The sequence below is a fragment of the Trichechus manatus genome, unplaced genomic scaffold (assembly GCF_000243295.1).
Source record: "Trichechus manatus latirostris isolate Lorelei unplaced genomic scaffold, TriManLat1.0 scaffold00073, whole genome shotgun sequence".
Lineage (NCBI taxonomy): Eukaryota > Metazoa > Chordata > Mammalia > Sirenia > Trichechidae > Trichechus > Trichechus manatus.
Window position 1 is genome coordinate 5464226 of NW_004444009.1, and position 20570 is coordinate 5484795.

The 20570-nt window shown below is 36.1% G+C and overlaps 1 protein-coding gene across 1 annotated transcript in view; it reads right to left on the bottom strand.

The window, feature by feature from the left end:
- Positions 1 to 20570, bottom strand: part of MAN1A2 (mannosidase alpha class 1A member 2) — a 288295-nt gene that overhangs the window by 32844 nt on the left and 234881 nt on the right. Inside the window, exons 9-11 of the mRNA XM_004380347.2 lie at positions 12851 to 12966; positions 8774 to 8993; positions 2624 to 2796 (exon numbers count right to left, since the gene is read on the bottom strand). Coding sequence (XP_004380404.1) covers positions 2624 to 2796; positions 8774 to 8993; positions 12851 to 12966 — 509 coding nt within the window. The remainder of the gene's footprint in view (positions 1 to 2623; positions 2797 to 8773; positions 8994 to 12850; positions 12967 to 20570) is intronic.

Genomic DNA, 20570 nt, shown 5'->3' on the forward strand with positions numbered 1-20570 from the left:
ACAAGGAAAGTAGTAGCCCAAGAGACAGAAAGGGCCACATAAACCAGAGACTTCATCAGCCTGAGACCAGAAGAACTAGATGGTGCCCAGCTACCATCAATGACTGCCCTGACAGGGAACACAACAGAGAGTCCCAGATGGAGCAGGAAAAAGGTGGGGTACAGAACTCAAGTTCTTGTAAGAAGACTAAACTTAACGGTCTGACTGAGACCAGAGGAACCCCGGAAAGCATGGCCCCTGGATTCTCTATCAGCCCAGAACTAAAACAATTTCTGAGGCCAACTCTTCAGACAGGGATTGGACTGGACTGTAGGACATAAAGTGATACTCGTAAGGAGTGTGCCTTTTAGCTCAAGTAGATACAGGAGACTAAATGGGCAGCTTCTGTCCGGAGGTGAGATGGGAAGGCACAGAGGGTTAGGAGCTGGTTGAATGGACCTGGGGAATCAGGGGTGGAAAGCAGGAGTATGGGGAGAGCAATTAAGAGTCACATAACAGTGTATGTATAAATTTTTGTATAGGAAAAAAAGAAAGAGTGAGGCCATATTTTAGGAAAGTGCACAGGACATGGGACCACATGACAAGAATACCTGACTATAGTGTTTCTCGTTGACAGGATGTGCTTCTGTCACCCCTCTCCCCACCGTCTGCCTCACATGATTCAGATGTATTGTCCTCATTCCTCTAAATAAGAATTATTAAGTATGAGAGGACATTCAGAGAAAAGAGTCATTACAGGATTATTTTACCTATTTCCCTTACATAAAATATTGCCTGATTTATATAAGTATTAGGGAGTCACTGCTGCTGACAGAAGTGTATTTGTGTGTGTGTGTCTGTGTGTGTGTCTGTGTGTGTGTCTGTGTGTGTGTCTGTGTGTGTGTCTGTGTGTCCTATTCCTGAACCTCTGTCACAACAGTTTGGCCATATTCTCAACTGTGGCAGGACTCCCTGCGCAGAGTTTCACTAGTAGCTGTCTTCCCAATTTTGGACCAAGGGGCCAGGGAAAAGCAGCATCAATAAATGCTGTATTTTCTCCTGTTCTGTTAACCACCTTGTGCCCATTAATATTCTCTTACTGTTAAACTCCACGAGGACTATCTAGGTCTGAGTGACGAATGACACATGAGTGTCTCCACCTTAGTTCAAGTGTTTATCACATTATTCCTAGCTTATTGCAGTGGTCTACAAAAAGCACTATTTTGTAGATTTCAGTCAGATCCTTTTGTTTTGTTTTTTTATACTTCCCTACTGAAAAGTCTTCAGTAGTTTCTTCCCCACTGGAAAACCTTTAGTAGTTCTGCAAGTGATTCTCAAAGTTAGGAAGTTTAGGGGTAGGACATGATGAGGAAAAAGAAGAATATGATCCCAATGGCTTTTAAAACAGACAAAGGACTTCCTATCCCCACTCCCCGCATGAAATAATGTATGTAGTAACTGACAGAAGTTACAGAGGGAAGTGTGTGTGTGTGTGTGTGTGTGTGTGTGTCTTATTCCTGAACCACTGAGTAAAGTATTCATTCCTTAATCTGGCATGTAAAACTGTCTACATATGGCTCAAACCTTTTCTCCCTGTTTGCAACTCTGAAACCTTCTCTTTACATAAATTGGCGGATATACTGCCCTCAACCTTGCACATTCTTGTCTGAGAAATTTACAAACAATGCTAACCTCACCTGAAATATCCTCAGTCAATCTAGACTGCAAGCTTAACTAAATAATTCAGATATGAATACTCATCAAAATAAATAATCCTTACCATAATTAATAAACCTTAGAAATTAAAATACCCCAGCCCTAGGAATAAGCTATACTTTGATGAAAAGACTAACGCTTTTTTCCCCCCCAAGTACTGATAACCATGACGTTCCCTGGAGGGCTAGTATTTTAAGAAAGAAGTGCTTGCTTTACTTACTAACCATTAAAATTTCTTCCTTTCAAATTTATGTACATTTTGCCTTTTAATATACAAAAAATTTAACAATTCACTGATTCTTCTTATAATGATCCATTAAGAAATTACTCAGAACATAAGCTGAAATAAATAGAGGGTAATCAAATACCCAGGCTTGTGAACCCGGGCAGTTTTATAATTATAATGATTTTTTCCCCCCAGAGGTTAAGCATTCAAAGGACCAAACCAAAAAACACCCGTGGCTATTGAGTCGATTCCGACTCATAGCGATCCTACAGGACAGAGTAGAACTGCTCCATGGGATTTCCAAGGAGCAGCTGGTGGATTTGAACTGCTAGCCTTTTGGTTAGCAGCCAAGCTCTTAACCACTGCACCACCAGGGCTCCATTCAAAGGACAGTATAGAAAATTAAACTGCTTATTGTAAAATCATAGTGAAAAATTGCCTTTTAAATGACTCCTTACAGTTATTCAGCAAAATAGTAAGTGAATACTACTAGGAAAGTGCTTCTAAGAGAGAACAAAACAGGATTGTAACGTTTACTTCTACTGCTCAAGTAACTTAAATTGACTAACAGTTTCTTCATCAGATAAATGAAAACAGTCCTATAGTTACTGAACATCAGTAAAGGAGACAGGAATATATGGCACTATAGGTGGGCCTGATTTGAACATTTTTGCAGGTAGAATGAAATATTGGCTTATTTACCAGTGCTGCCTCCCAGCCCCACTGTCTGTATCTTGGATCATGAGTAAATCGCCATAGGTACCAATAGGTTTCAATTACTTCCGGACGGAGGATGTAATACTTTTCAGCCTGCCGGACTGCCACAGCCTCTACTGCACCATCAAACTTGAATGATTCAGGACCTAGCTTTAATGCTGTAACATGACAAAAGAAACAAATGAGCAAAATAAAATTATTTTTGTTGTTTGACAGAGCTTTTTTCTCCCCTGAAAAAACTGGGTATGAAATTCAGTTATTTTTGTTGTTGTTGTGTGTTATTTTTATTGTTCATGTTTTGCCAAACTTGTTATTTTAAAAGATCCACATTTGGTTTTCTTATAATAGACTTATAAATATTTCCTATTATTCTGACACACAATATTTCTCACGAATAATGTACATCAGCATACTGCTAAATCTAACTATGTTGACAGTAACCCTATGGAAACAAAGGCAAAGCTAGACAAAAGCACATTACATATTCTATTTCAGTCCAAAATAAAATGATACAGATTGTATTGTGTAGAATTTTTTTTCTTAAGTCAAGATAAATGTAAAGTCCTTTTGATACAATACACACACACACAGAAAACATTTCAGAGCTCAGATCTTGAATTAAATTTAGTTACAGATGATATAATTTTCCTTCAAAGCAAACTACAGTATGTAAGAAACAATGCATTTTAAAACTTAAACCAGTTTTAAAAATAAAATCCATTATCCTATAGCCTCTGTATATATAGCAAGGAAGAGGTTCAAATTGCCCATACAAATAATTTCATCAGTAACTTGCCCATTTATCAGTCTGAATAAAACATGATCATAACACATATACCTCAGCATCATCACACACTATTTCTTGAATGGTATGATTTATACTCAGGTTGGAAAATACAGCAGTACATGAAAGGCTTTTTAAGGACTCTCTAATAATTATACCTGCACCAAAACCTGGGCAATATAGTCAGCATCCATTGGTATGCTGGAGTCACATGCCACTACATTCTCTTTCAGCTGCCAGCTTTGTTTCTTGTTACTAGGTTGCACTGGTGGCAAAGGTTAAAATAGTTTCAAAGTCTCGCCCCTCCTTTGAGAAATGCTGGGCATTTTTATATTTTTTCAGAAAAGAAAAGGTAGAACAAGAACTATAAGCATGCCATAGTTGCTGGCATGACAAACACTGATTTGGCCAAATTTCAGTATCACAAGAGTGACACTACAAGCTCCATATAAACACACACACACAGACACACACACACCCAGAAAACTAAACCTGTTGCCGTTGAGTCGATTCTGACTCATAGGGACCCTACAGGACAGAGTAAAACTGCCCTAGAGGGTTTCCAAGTCTGTAAATTTTTACAGAAGCAAACTGCCACATCTTTCTCCTGCGGAACAGCTCATGGGTTTGAACTGCTGACCTTTTGGTTAGCAGCCAAGCATTTTAACCACTGCACCACCGGGGCTCCTCTAATCACAAACAAAGGAGGTAAAGATGAAGTCTTTCTTACCCCTTCTCCAGCCAAAAACCAAACCAAACCAAAACAGAACAAACAGCACACACACAGATATAATAGTGACTGCAGACAGTTCTATTAAAAGCAAAATAAGTGATCCAGGAGTTAATAACCACAGTTGTTTACTGCTAAGTCTTGGACAACTCAAGCAGAACGAAAGCAGGGGTCCTTAACCTGAGCAGCATGAACTCTATGGTAGGCTTTAGAAGAGGGAGAGAACGTTGTGTCTAAGAAGCCTCTGAAACTGAATGCAAGACTTCATGTGTGCACATAAAGCTTTGACCACATCCTCAAAGGGATCTGAGATTAGGAATAGCCATCAAATTGTGAATAAATATTTTGTAAGAAAACTTCTATTCAGCTTATTGACAAAGTCTGCCATAAGGTAAAATATTATTTGGCATTTAATAAATGCTTTTAAAATGATGATAAAAGTCAAGCATCATACCTGTTGCCATCAAGTTGATTCCGACTCATAAGCAGAGACAATAATCCAATAGAAATACTGTAAGGTAGGCCACTTTGTCTGGATTTCTTACATTTCCCTCTCTCAAAGCCTATTAGTGCTAAGAGGTGATCGATCAGAGGGAGTTTTCAATATTAATCTTAATGCTAACTTTAAATTAGATACTAACATCTGTAATCAGAATGCTAAGAGCACCTGAACTGGAGTAGAAATTGGCTGCGTGGAACTAATATTTTAAACTTCGCGTTTTTTAAAAAATTATATTTTGCTTACTGGCCACTCATAACTTCAAAAATAAAACATACCAGAAATATATTTGCTCTTTGAAGAGTTGTAAGTTTCAAACAGATTACATTTATTGAGATATAAAAAAATCATCTCCCTGTTCCTTTTACAAAAGACTGCCAATCTGAGATTCGAACAGCTTAAGATACAAATTCAGATAGAATTCTAACCTAAAGCAAAGAAATCTATTAAGAGTAAACGTATTATTTCTATTAGGTGGTTGAAATATAAAAAATGTCACCCATTATTTTGAGTCCACCAACAGCAAGCTGAGAACCCAGGTCTAGATGATATCTAAATTTTTAGGATTCACTCCAAACAAGTTTAGGAGGAGCTAACTGATGAATATTTATTTATAAACTACTTAAAACACATCAGTGCAGTGGGCAGGAAAAGTAAGAACATTCTTTCTTTCATTTGTTCAAATACTGAGCACCAATGATGTCAGATAATGTGCTACATGCTACTTGCAAGCCATTTTTAAAAATCAAAAATAATCGGTGATTTTTTAAGATGACATTTGTTCCTGGTATAGCCATTGCAGAAAGAGTTTGGCAGCTCCTTAAAAAGTTGAACACAGAACTACCATAAGACTGAATAATTCCACTCTTAGGCATAGACCCGAAAAATCTGAAAGAAACGATGTGAATAGACATATGTGCACCAATGTTCACTGCAGTACTATTCATAATAGCCAAAAAGTGGAAACAACGAAAATGTCTATCAACTATGAATGGATAAACAAAATGTGGTGTATATATATAATGGAATATTACTCAGCCATAAACAGGAATGAGGTACTGACACATGTCATGGCACGGATGAACCTATAAAACACTATGCTGAGCGAAATAAGTCAGTCAAAAAAGAATAAATACCATATGATATCACTTATATGAAATAAGCAATTATACAGAAACCATAAGTAATTAGTGGTTAACAGGAGAGGGAGGGGGAAAGTGGGACAATCTGCTTAGAAAGCATTGAATGTATGTTAATGGTGGTGGGGTAATTTGGAAAAAGATATTGAGAATGGTTACACAACTTGAAGAATGTAATCAATGTCACTGAAGTGTACATGTAGCAATTCATGAAATATTGTATGTTTTGTTGTATGTATACAGCTATAATAATAATAAAAAGAACTGATGAGTAAAAGTACAAGCCTGAATTATATACATATCTCTTCCATTATTTTGGCCAAAGCATGGGTTTCATGTTTCTGGGGGTAATTCCCTTAAGTGCTCTTTTGTTTAAAAAATTATAGTAAAATTTTTTCCATAATAATATACTTTATACTTAATTTTTCATTCCCTACCTTAAACTTCTCCTTTTCATTTAATATTTAGTTTCTAATAGAAAAATAACTACTCCAAAAAGTAAAAACTGAGTCAAAATAATAAATAATTTGCTGCCTGGCTGAAAATAACTCTAGTAGATACAAAAACCATATGATGTAGATGAAGAAAAGAAACATGCACAAATAAAAAAATCACAGTAAAACATAAAATGTAATAAAGATCAGTGTTGTGGTTGTTAGTTGCTGTCGAGTTGATTCTGACTCACAGTGACCCCATGTCTACAGAGTAGAACTGCTCCATAGGGTTTTCAACGGCTGTGACCTTTCAGAAGCAGATCACGAGGCTGTCTTCTGAGGAGCCTCTGAGTGGGTTCAAACTGCCAACCTTTTGGTTATGGTCAAGTGCTTAGCCATCTGCACCACCCAGGGGCTTATAAGGGTCAGTATTAAGACAATAAAGGGAAAGTCTAAGGAAGGCACAGATTAGTTTAAGTCAGGGAAATGCAATTTGTGCAAGTACTCCAAGATGGATAGATTCGGGAGAGAAGGAAAAATAAGCACATTCAAGTCAACAAAAGAATTTCAACAAAAGGGAAAAAAAGCATAAGGAATATTCAGAGACAAGCAATTTGATTACAGTTTGAATGGATAATAGTAAGGGAAGAACGTAAACTATTTTCTGTACCCTCCCCTCCTATACAGTGTCTTAAAAAAAAAGTTGTAGAAACTCTTAAAATGTGTCCAGTACTCTATGTCCAATGGATCTTCTGACTGCTGGATACGTTATACGTATCTAAACAGATTAATTTTTTCCCCAAATGTGATTACATATTGTCTAAAGAAAGCAGTTCATCCAATTTTCAATTTCAAGTAAATAAAACTGAGTAATAGTCAATATTCTAGTGATGTCCAACAACTTTGGGGAAAAAAAGTTAAAAACCCAGAAGAAGAAAGCAATGTATTTTGGAAGTCTAAGATCAGATTTGGTGGTGTAGTGGTTAGGCATTAGGCTGCTAAACAAAAGGCTGGCAGTTCAAATCCACCAGATGTTCTGCTGGAGAAAGATGTGGCAGTCTGCTTCCATAAAGCAGACTTGGAAACCCTATGGGGCAGTTCTACTCTGTCCTATAAGGTCGCTATGAGTTGGAATCAATCAGATTTGGGACTAATTCTGCATTATGCCTCAGAATATACTAAAACATATCAATGTAGCTTCCCATGTAGCTATAGTAATGTTTGGAACCACCACTGAGTTACTACTGCTCAGCTTCATGACCAGATTCAGCAATGTTTCCTACAAACCTAGTTAAATATTAAATAGCAGATGATGCCCATCAGTGAGGAAGAATATATCAAGATTTCCAAATTTTGAATTAATGGTTAATTCTAATTCAGACAACAATGGAGAGACTGCCTCATGTACTTTGGACACGTTATCAGGAGGGATCAATCCCTGGGGAAGGACATCATGCTTGGTAGAGGGTCAGCGAAAAAGAGGAAGACCTTCAATGAGATAGACTGACATAGTGGCTACAACAATGGGCTCAAACATAGCAATGACTGTGAGAATGGCACAGGACCAGGCAGTGTTTAATTCTGTTGTACAAAGGATTGCTATGAGTTGGAACTGACTCGAAGGCACCTAACAACTAGTCTTTCAGGGAATTCATTATCTGTCGTTTTATACAGAAACACCTTACTAAAGTCAGAGAGAACTGGAAAAGGCCTAGCCCAGTGTTTCTCAACCCTTTTTTCATTACTGTCTCCCTAAGGAACATTTTTAGACTTTTTTTCCCCAATCACCTCCTCCTTCCATGAAATTTTAATACCAAATATATACTGTATCTCTGTTTGTTACTGTATGTTTATCTGTGCTTCATACATAAAAGAGTGAGACTTTTCTTTTTACTCCCAAGAAACAGTTTTTCCCCTGTTGAAAACCATCTCATTTTCTAGGTAAGGACACTGAAGCCTGGAGATATTAATTACCTGCCCAAAGCAACACTAGGGGATTTTATTAATTGAAAGGCACGAGCAACCTCAAAAATTATTAAACTGACTAACAGGTAAACAATTAGTTATCTAGATATCAATTAAACATTCAAGATAACTATTGTTATCTTTTGGATATTTTTATTTTCACAAGAGGACAGGCAAAGCAATGTAACCTAAATCAATCTATTTTCTGTTCTTTTAAGTAACTCTGGTTCTATAGAAGCTGAAACAAATGGCTACAATGGATTTTTATTATTTTAAAATAAATAATGTTATCCCATACATCCCCAAATACTCTACCTCTTGTCTTTAAAATAAGTACTTCAAAATCTTTATTAACAAAAACAGTAGCAGAATTCAGAATTAAGAACAAAACAAAAAACAAAAAAAAAACCAAAAATCTAGTGCAGAAACACATCTCCAGAACTGAAATTCAAGTTTAAAAAAAAATGATTGACTGTGTTAAAACTATTTTGAAGTGAAAAATGCTTATATATTTTCCTTCTAATTCCTGGGCACATTTTTGAGGTTATTTTAGATTAAGTAATTGGTCTTATTAATATTCTTACCAGTTCTATCATATGACTCATGACATGTACGTGCAATTTCCGCTCCAAGTTCTAAATAATGACCTGCTTTATCCATTCTGGAACCATCTGCTCCTAGTGCAAACATTCCCCCAGCAAAGCAGGCTAAATGCCCCATCTTCTTTTCTAAGTGACCATTCTTCCATTCTCCAATAAAGATAAGACCTCCACGGGACTTCTTAATAAGATGTTTTTCTATAGCCTGTAACAAGAAAGAGTAGATTTTCAAAATTTTAGACGCAAACTTCCTGTGCCCTTTTGGATACTGCAAAACCTTGGTAATTAGATATTCTCCAAACTGGGGAGACTTAGTTTAGCAAATCCTTGTAGATGTCAATAAATAAGTTTTGGAGTATGTGCCCAAGTTGCTTATAACCTGGAATGAATACCCTAATCTCTATTATAATAACACAGGATGAAAGAGAGGAAACTTAGCCTAAGATTACCTTTCTATATGATAACACTACCCAATATAAGCTTCATCTTCTTGAGCTAAATGAAATTCGTAAGTCAAATGAGATCATAATGGTAAGTTATAACCTAAAAGGCTCTACCAATTTATTTTCTATTTCATACAACAAAATCTGAATAGGAAGAATACCTAAGTAAATCAGAAAAATGTAATTTTAATAATTAGTTAAAATAGTCAATGTGACAATGCCACCTGACAAAATAATTTACAAAGGTACCATCAGGTGAGTCATCTTATACATTGTAAGGCTTACAAAACTAGTTGAAAGTAATCTTTACTTCTCAAATTGAGTGACTTGTTTTGGATTCTGTGCCATGGAAAAGAGAGGACATACGACAAATAAACAGCCCATCCTCCTGGAATGTCAAATTTACTCAAAAGATGTGGGAATGGTGAGCAAATATTCTATATTAAAGTAAACTTGAATAGGACATGAAGTAGAGTCCATAATCATCTTTAATTTTAAAGGTGACATTTTTTAGGGCTTTACTCCTTTGGACTTATGTTCCCAGACTTTGCAGAGAGGGGCTATGGGTTAATTCTCTACCTTTAGAAATAGAATACTTCTATATAAAAGTGTAAGAACTTATATTAATCCACTTTAGTAGAAATTATAGCATACGATTAGAAGATACTTTTATTTCATTCATGAATTTTCCACATTTTTATTGTGGGTTGTTCTCTGATAAGCTTCAAAATAATCAGTTAAGGAAAAATTTATTCTATATTCTCTAAAGTAATAATGTAGGTTTTTTCAGAACTGTAGGGACTATGCCTTATGCATCATCTTATATTATACAAGGTCTATAATGTAGTAAGTACTAAATAAATGTTTAATTAATAAGTACTTGTAAATAAATAGTACTCTTAGATAACAGTATTCGCCCTGTAAGGGGAATGAAGGGTGGTTAATAACCAAAATGATAAGTGACTGCCATTGGATCATAAGTTTTTTCTGTTGTTGTTTTCTTGTAACCATAGTGCCCTGAAGCACAAATGAAAAGATCTGTTTGTTGAGCAGAGGGGCAGTATTCTTCATCTTTGCAGACCTCATGGCATCTAGCATGTTTTCCACATGTAAGGTACTCAATAAATGCCTAGAGAATGGTATCTGTAGTTTTAGTTCTAAATTTTCATAAAAAATTTTTGTCTTTGTGTCATTTCTGTTCATTATAACATTTCTGTTCTTACCCTGTTATAATTAAAAGCTATACAAACATATTCCCAAGGACCTAATAGGACTAAAGTAAAAGATGGGTAAAGATAGGGTTTTTACCAATAATTCACTTATGGACCTCTAAAATTGCTTACATGTAAATATAACAAATCCTAAGGATTCAACTTGTATAAAATGTCAAACTGCTGAATAGCAGTTAAAAGAAGTATTATTACTCTTCGATTAAAAGATGTTGAACAAATTCTCACTAACATTGGTATTACCTTCTTGATCCTAAATGACCTTTAAAAAAGTACATTTTTTCTTCACTATTTAAAAAATTAAAGACTAAATATAAACTATATCAGAACACAAAAGCTGTAACTGTAAATAACTTATAAAAAGAAAAGTGGAATGCAAGACCAGGGATATGGGTATCAGGTTGTATGCGTAGAGTAGGGTGGGTGGGAGTGGAATTATTTACATAGAATAGCTCAGAAAGGCAAATTTAAAATATAATTTATTCAAATTAGAATGGATCTTAAAATAAGTGATCATTCCTACCTCTCCCATGCATTCCATATGTCACTTAGTTAAATTTGTATATACTCTGTCTCTTAACAAAATTAATGTTTACTGAAGATAATTAAACTACCATCACAAACTGCACACTTGATTATCACTCAAAATGAAAAATGGCTAATTGGTCATTTAAAAACATTTAGTAGGTGCCCATTCTGGACTTAAGAAGTAATAAAAACAGAACACAGAAAATAAATATGAAAAGCATATTTATAGAACAGATAACTTACATAGCAGATGTTTTGTGGAAAATAATTTTAACCTAATGAGGTTAACTTTCACATAGATATCATGCCTTTCAAAGTATACATTAAAAAATCAATGACAAATATAAAATAGATTTTCTTTCACTTCTATCAAGAATTAAGTAAAGTAAAAGGAAAAACGGTTTTAGATTAAGAATAGTATAAGAAAGCAGCAAGCTATGAAGAAAAGATATTAATTACATGGTATATGACGTGTCACACTTTCTCAAAAATAATAATATTAAACATATTCATTCAATTATCAAATACTTACTGAGAAACTATTATGTTTCAGGTATTGTGCTAGATGTTAAGACAAACAAATTAGCTTCTGCCCTCAGGGAGCCCACAGGGTAGTGGGAATGACTAAGGGGATCTTTTCAACACTATGATTCTAAGAATATTAAATTCTTTCTACTTAATGACTTTCCTTAGACCATAAAAATTTCTAGTTTTAAATTTTAATAATAGAGAAAACTTCCAAACTTTTCAAAATTTTAGACTTCATAAAGAATTTCAGAAGTCATATACTACAATTTTAATTCTTGATTATACTTCAGTTAGTTCAATTTATTAGTTAACTCAATCCTTCAGCAAACATTTACTAAGTGCCTACAATGGGCAAAGTAATGTATACTACATATTAAATTCAACATCTGCATTTTTATAGACAACTGTGAGGAACTGGGTCCCTAAAAGACAAGGATATAAAATGAGTATTAAAAATAAAAACAAAACTATAACTCTGAAAATGGATATGTGACTACAGCTAGAATGGTGTTCTTATATGCAAAATATACTATTTTAAGAAATACTTTAAATCATTAATGGGGTATGAGTTTATAATGAATCAGACAGAAAACAACTTACTAAACTATTCATATACTTTTCTATTTCAGTTTTTGCTTGGAAATATCCTATCTAAATGCTTCCAAGAACGAGTCTTTTTCGGATTTTAAAATTTCACTTTCTCATGGTATGATGTTATATAAATACGAAACAATATAGTACAGTGGTGAAGAGCACAGGCTGTGGCATCAGACTGTTCAGTTCCAGGCTCCATCATTTACCAGCTATGTGACCTTTGGCAAGTTATTTAATCTCTCTGTGCCTTAAGGGCCTCTTGTGTAAAATGGGAGTAACGGGAAAACTATTTTATATATGAAAGAGAGTCAGAACAGTGCCTGGTGTATGGAAAACACTATGTAAGTGTGCTGTCATTATTATTATTTACCCAGAAAGTTTTCAATGGGTAGGTACAAGTAATCATTGGAAAGAAGAAATGTCTATGGAAATGTATGTTAAGTCAGAAGTTTTTCTAGTCTTTGTAGATAGTAACTAAAAGCAATTAAATAATTTTTCATACGTAAAATGCTATACTAAATTCTTCAATAATTTCTTTAAAATGCCACAATATAAAGTAATAAATGCCTTTTATATTACAACACTAAAAAACTATACGACTGCATATGATAAAATATTATGTGTGTTATACGCACTTCCTGGATGCACATAATAAAATGGTTGTATTTGTCTAGTCACTATCAAATATTCACATTTTACATTCAGTAAGTTAACTAGCAAAACGTTCTGATAATAATTACCTCAACAGCATCATCATACATTTTTCTTGCCTCATGGTCTGTTTTATCTGACATTAACCATGCTTTCAGTAAGTATTCATAAAAACTGTCTCCCAGTCCACCAACTGATGTATGATCTGTAACAAAAGAGAAGAATGGAGGTAGAGAAAACACAACACTTAAATAAAGTAATATTTTCTGATTATATTACAGATGAATTATTTTAAAATTATACTAATAATTTTAAAAATTACTTATCAACATACTTTAAATTTAGTCCAGTAAGAGTATACCATAATAACTCTTCTCTATATATGTACCCAATTTTTCTGAACATCTTTTTCCTCTGGATGTGGTCTTTCACATATTTAGTAGTCATTATTGTGAATCACATAGTGTGTACACTGTCATATATCCAAACTTTCCAGAATTGAAAATAATTATCTTTCATATATTAATGGCTCTAAATATATACAAAACCAAAAAAAGAAAAACCCAAACCCACTGCCGTTGAGCCGATTCCGACTCATAGCGACCCTACAGGACAGAGTAGAACTGCCTCACAGGGTTTCCAAAGAGCAGCTGGTGGATGAGAACTACCGACCTTTTGGTTACCAGCCAAGCTCTTAACCACAGCACCATCAGGGCTCCCTAAATATATGCTATGATTAAATACGCAAAACACTCTTAGATCTGATGTTAACCTAAAAGAGCTCATTCTTAGACATTTTTCTCTATAGGATGGCGAATGGTAACATCTGTGCCACAGGAAATAAAATTATTCCACAAAGAAAAAAAAGCCCAAGAATTCCTTTGTAATATCACCTTGCGTAATAAGTTGCTGAAACGTTATCCTCAATTAGTATTTATACAGCTATCAGTACTTATTTGTTTGCCCTAGTTATATTGTTTATCTCATCTATATTTTTAATCCTATACAGTTTAGTGCTATAAATCCTAAGACAGTCTATTCTTTTACTCTCGACTTTCTACAAACCCTGCTCTACCATCCCTGAACTTTGTTTCAAAACTTACATCCTCCCTGCATGAAAGAAAAAATATCACATTTCTTACAACTCTTCAATCATCTACATAGTACTATAATTAGTCTTTCAAATTGGTAAGGAAAAGACAGACTATTCAGTGCCCTATGGCACTGGTTATCCATTTGGGACACGTGCATATTAATATCTTTAGGTCACAAAAATAAACTTGTGATAAACAATTTAAAAGTAAAACATAAAACTATAAATATACCAGAAGAAAAAAAATAAGGAAATGTCTAATCTTCCTAAGCAAATGATCTTGTTAGGCAAAACACAAAATGAAGGAGCCATAAAGGAAAAGATTTATAGCTTCCTATTGTATTAAAAAAAAAAAAACCAAACCCGTTGCTGTCAATTCTGACTCACAGTGACCCTATAGAACTGCCCCATAGAGTTCCAAACTGCCTTTTGTTTAGCAGCCATGGCCCTGTGCCACCAGGGCTCCTCCTATGGAATAAGCTACCATAAATAAACATAAAACACAAAAAACTGAATGGGAGAAGATATTTATAACATAAGAAAAAAGGATCAATATCCTAAACAACGAACTCTGACAAATGAGGACAAATAGCCCAATGAAAAACTGACACAGGACAAACAAAAGTAATTCACAAGGAAAAAAAAAAAAAAACAACACAAATTGATAATTAACATAAGCAAAGATGCTTAGAGAAAATCAAATAAAAACAATGAGATTTTATTTTTACCTATTAGATTGGCAAAATTTTTTAAAGACTGATAATATCCAACATTGACAAGGTTATGCTTTGTTGTTGCTGGGATTTAAAAGAAATTTGGTAGTAGCTAATGAAAACATAACCTAGGAGTTATAGTTCTGAAATTATATGCTATCCCATCACTAATATACATATATAGATGTTGCTGTTGCTAGATGCTGTCAAGTCAATTCCAACTCATAGCAGCCCCATGCACAAAAGTACAAAATACTGTCTGGTCCTGCACTACCCTCACAGTTGTTACTATGTTTGAGCCCATTGCCACAGCCACTGCGTCAATCCATCTCATTGAGTGTCCTCCTCTTTTTTTGCTGACCCTCTATTTTAGCAAGCATGATGTCCTTCTCCAGTCACTGGTCCCTCTTGTTAACATGTCCAAAGTAAGTGAGACGAAGTCTCACTATCCTTGCTTCTAAGAAACATTCTGGCTGTACTTCTTCCAAGACAGATTTGGTTGTTCTGGCAGTCCATGTTCAATATTCTTTGCCAACATCATAATTCAAATGAATTTCAAATCAATTCTTCTTCGGTCTTCCTTATTCATTGTCTAGATTTTGCATGCATATGAAGCGACTGAAAATACCATGGCTTGGGTCAGGCACACCTTGGTCCTCAAGGTGACATCTTTGCTTTTCAATGCTTTAAAGAGGTCTTTTGCAGATTTGCCCAATGCAGTATGTCGTTTGATTTCTTGACTGCTGCTTCCATGGGTGTTGATTGTGGATCCAAGTAAAATGAAATCCTTGACAACTTCAATCTTTTCTCCATTTATCATGATGTTGTTGTTGTGAGGATTTCTGAGATGTAATCCATATGAAAAGCTGTAGTCTTTTATCTTCATCAGTAAGTGCTTCAAGTTCTCTTCACTTTCAGCAAGCAAGGTTGTGTCATTTGCATATTACAGGCTGTTAATGAGTCTTCCTCCAATCCTGACGCAGTGCTCTTCTTCATATAGTACAGCTTCTTGCATTTTTTGCTCAGCGGCCAGAATGAACAGGTAGGGTGAAAGGATACAACCTTGACGCATACCTTTTCTGACTGTAAAGTATGCAGTATCCCCCTTGTTCTGTTCAAACAACTACCTCTTGGTCTATGTACAGGTTTCAAATGAGCACAGTTATGTGTTCCAGAATTCCCATTCTTCACAATGTTATCCATAATTTGTTATGATCCACACAGTTCAAAGCCTTTGCATGGTCAATAAAACACAGGTAAACATCTTTCTGGTACTCTCTGCTTTCAGCCAGGTTCCACCTGACATCAGCAAAGATATCCCTTGTTCCACATCCTCTTCGGAATTCGGCTTGAATTTCTGGCAGTTCCCTGCAACCGCTTTTGAATGATCTTCAGCATAATTTTACTTGCACGGGATATTAATGATATTGCTTGATAATTTCCGCATTCTGTTGGATCACCTTTGTTTGGAATGGGCACAAATATGGATCTCTTCCAGTCACTTGGCCAGGTAGCTGTCTTCCGAATTTCTTGCCACAGACGAGGGGGCACTTCCAGCGCTGCATTCATTTGTTGAAACGTTTTAATTGGTATTCTGTCAATTCCTGGGGCCTTGTTTTGTGCCAATGCCTTCAGTGAAGCTCGAACTTCTTCCTTCTGTGCCACTGGTTCTTGATCATATGCTACCTCCTGAAATGGCTGAATGTCGACCACTTTATTTTTGGTACAGTGACTGTGTATTCCTTCCATCTTCTTTGACGCTGTCTGCATCATTCAACTTTTTGCCTATAGAATCCTTCAATATTGCCAACTTAAGGCTTGATGTTTTTCACTTCTTTCAGCTTGAAAAATGCTGAGCATGCTCTTCTCTTTCAGTTTTCTAACTCCAGGTCTTTGCATGTCTCATTATAATACTTTACTTTGTCTTCCTGAGTCACTCTTTGAAATAGAGATACAGAAAAATATACTGACTGGGTATCTACTGCCTGGATGCTTTTGTGTAGGCTAAGTTGGAGAAGGGTAGGCTAACTGACAGGCTTTGCTTTAGAGTCAGGAATGGTTTGCTTGCTGTGAAACTGTGGACCTGACCAAATTTTAGAATGAAGTGGGGGCTTTATTCTGGGACATCTACATCTACATGGAAAGTCTTACCTTCCCTCAATAAAATCGCTCATTTTTTAAAAGAAGAGCTGCACAGTTTCATGCCTGGTGATAAACACCAAGGGTGGAGGTAGTAGATAAGGAATTCAAGTGAAGCTCATGTTTTTTATATATCAACCTTGAATAAATCCCTGTTTTTAGCTCTATTTTTCACTCATGTCTTCGACTAATTTTACATACTGCCTATGAACCCAAAATCTCTCTGGGATTCCATCAATTATCTTTTCTTTAGTTTTCTTTTAAGATATTCTAGGCTGTGGCTTTCTCATTTCTATTCATCTACCCTCAGCCACATTCTGTATTCTGGAAGTTGGTTGAAATATCTTATCCATTATGAACCCTCTCCCTCCTCCACTTCCAAATTTCTTCATTATTATGGGTTTTCCATTTTTACATTTCTGGATCTTCACTTCATTTTGGTCTCAGGAAGAATCGTTGTTCATAATGGTGAAGTTATAGTTCAATTTTCTACCATGAACTAGAAGTTCTAATACAAGTTTCTCAGGCTGACTTTTTTCTCAGTAACTCTGCAATTAGTTAATGCTATATATGTTTAATTTTTCATTCCCCTATGTCATAATTTGCTCCCATTGTTTATCCTATCAAAAATAAAAACCAGACTTCTGGGCAACATGGCACTATAAGGCAGAAACACCACGCTATCCCATCACAGTAAAGATTCAAAAAACTAAGCCAAAAAAAAAGAAAACGGCAATCCTGAAACCCTAAGCATCAAATGAAGAGATAAAGAACTCAGCCAAGCACCGAATGGAATAAGAAACTGACAGAGAACAGAGAGTGAGGAGAGATACATACAGAGGTCCCCTATCAGTTAACGCAGCACGAATCCAGCACCTTGGACTCCTTTCAGAGATCAGCAAACAGGGGATACGAGAAAGCAGCTTCACGGAGCTTCCAGCAGGAGACAGAACAACCAGTAACCAGTGATATATGCTTTCCCCCACCCCACCCTTCTTCACCCCCCACTCGGCCTGCTCTGTTTCCTGCAGCCAGTCTCTTGGCCAGGAAGCACCACTTTCACCCTGATGTCAGTTGGATTCCACCTACCCACACTGGCCAGCTCCCTAAGTGCCATTTGTTGGCTGCTGGTGTTGCTTTTTTTCCGCTTCTTTAGATTTCTTCCTTAACTCTCATGACCTCCCAGTCCTTTCTCTCAAATACCAGGCTCCGTGTGCCATCTTTGCTTCTTCCTGAAAGGCTGTGCAACACTGCTTGAATGTGAAACTGCTTCCCAGCCCGTGCTGCCACGCTGGTGGGATCCCTGGGCTTTTTTGTTTGTTTGTTTTGAGTATTTTTTTGTTTGTTTTCTTTTTCTTTTCTTGAATTGGGACCCCTTTCTCGATGGGCAGTACTGCGTGGCTTGGGACCTACCCCTTCAGTTTACACAGACGCACAGAGGGAAAGCCAAGGGCATTTCTTTTTTGTTTTCTTTTTTTTCTATTTTTCTGGCTCTTTTTTTTTTTATTTGCTTGTTTTGTTTTCTTTTCCCTCTGTTTCCCTTTTTGTCTTTTGTCATTACTCAGTTTCTTGTCTCTCTATACTTTCCTTCTCTTCGTGCCCTCTGAATACCTGACACAGACCGACACCTCTACACCTTCTAGCCAGGCTGTACTTCATGGCCCAGGAGCAATTTCCCAAGAACTCACAACACTGGAGGGATCCCTGCGAGCTTTGATTTTCTTCTAATTTTTATTTATTCATGTTTGTCTTTTCTTTTTCCTCTTCTCCTTTTTCATTTTCTCCACGTCAAAGTCTCTCATCTTTCCACTCCAACGGCAAGCTCCCCAACACTGTTTTTTTTTTTGTTTGTTTGTTTGTTTGTATGTTTTTGGCTCCCATTCCTCTCTCCTCTCTCCCGTACCCATCTTACCTCCACACATCACAATCTTCCCCCTCCATCCTGCCTACCTGCACCATGCGGAGAACATCATACCACCAAGCAGCCCAGACATGGCCTACCGAAATCTGCCCTGCACTGATTACCAGCCCTTCCTGGTGGCTATAGTATGTGCTACAAACAACCCATCTGAGCAACTCCTCTTCAGATAGACCTGCCCTGCTGTACCATATCTGAGCAACTGACCCTGCCAACTGGAGAAGGAGGCTTAAAGTATCTGCCCAAAGACGAGCAAACAACAAAGAACACAGCCTGCCTGCTAAGACACAGCCAAATAAAAGAAAAAACCAGGATGAAACAAACAAATCTACAATCAATAAATGAGGAAAATAACTACCAAATGCCCTAAAGACAGAAGACAATATCAAACCATTTACAAAAACACGACAGGATGGTTCCAGTAGGTGCCCAAAATAAAACACCACATGACTTTCCAGTAGAAGAAAAGGCACTGGAACTACCTGATAGGGAATTGAAATCTCTAATATTCAGAGATATCCAAAGTTGAAGCAAAAAGCAGACAAAAATGAGGAAAAAAATAGAAAAATTCATGGAAAACGCAAATTCATGGAAAATACGGACAAAAAAAAGGAAGATTTCAGGAAAATAATGCAGGAACAAAATGCCAAAATATTCACAACTAGAAATCATACAAAAACAACAATTAGAAATCCAAAAGATAAACAACAAGATTTCAGAAATGGACAGTGTCATAAAAGGGCTGAGGAACAGGTTTGAAACAGTGGAAGACAGGACCAGCAAAATTGAAGACAAACACTTGGATATAACTCTGTTTGAGGAAAAATCAGAAAAAAGAACGAAGAAAAATGAAGAGACCCTAAGAATTATGTGGGACACAATCAAAAGCAAAAATACGCGAGTGATCGGAATTCCAGAACAAGGGGAGGAAACAGAAAACAGAGAGGATCACTGAAGAACTGATGATAGAAAACCTCCCCAATACCATGAAAGATGAGAAGCTGGCCATCCAAGAAGCTCAACAAACCCCATATAGGATAGATCCCAAAAGAAAATCACCAAGGCATATCATAATCACATTCGCCAAAACCAAAGACAAACAAAGGATCCTGAGAGCAGCTCAAGAAAAACAAAAAGTCACATAGAGAGGAGAAACAATAAGACTAAGCTCAGACTACTCGGCAGAAACCATGCAGGCAAGAAGGCAACGGGATGAGATATATAAAATCTTGAAAGAAAAAAACTGCCAGCCAAAGATAATATATCCTGCAAAACTCTCATTCAAATATGATGGTGAAATTAGGTCATTTCCAGATAAACAGAGATTAAGGGACTATGTAAAAACCAAACAAAACTTACAAGAATTATTAAAGGGAGTCCTTCGATCTGAGAACAAACAACAACAGCTCACAGGCTAAATCTAGGACGCAGGATCATACCAGCCAGATACTAATCTAGGAAATGAACTCTCAAGGAATATCCAAAATCAAAAGACATACAACAGGGAATCAGAGCAATTAATCTGTAAATGAAAACAACATCAGAACAGTAAAAGAGGAAATAAACGGTGTAGCTACAGAAGCTTTTAATGGAGAGGAAGGCCAGGCAATAACAAGTAATAATAGACTGCTTCAAACGTAGAAAGATAAGGGCCAATTTCCCAGTAACCACAAACAAAGTTAACAAATCTACCCAACAAAATAAAGAGGAAAAACATAAAGTCTCAATAAAAAAAAAACCTACAAAAAACAAAAGAAAAAAAATCCACGAACAAAAGGAATTCAGCACAGGAGAATAAGAGGAACAAACAAAAAGACAGCACCACAAAAACAAGCAGTCAAAATGACAGCAATAAACTCACACCTATCATAAATACACTGAATGTAAATGGCCTCAATGCGCCCATAAAGAGATGGAGAGTGACAGAATGAATAAAAAAACAGAAT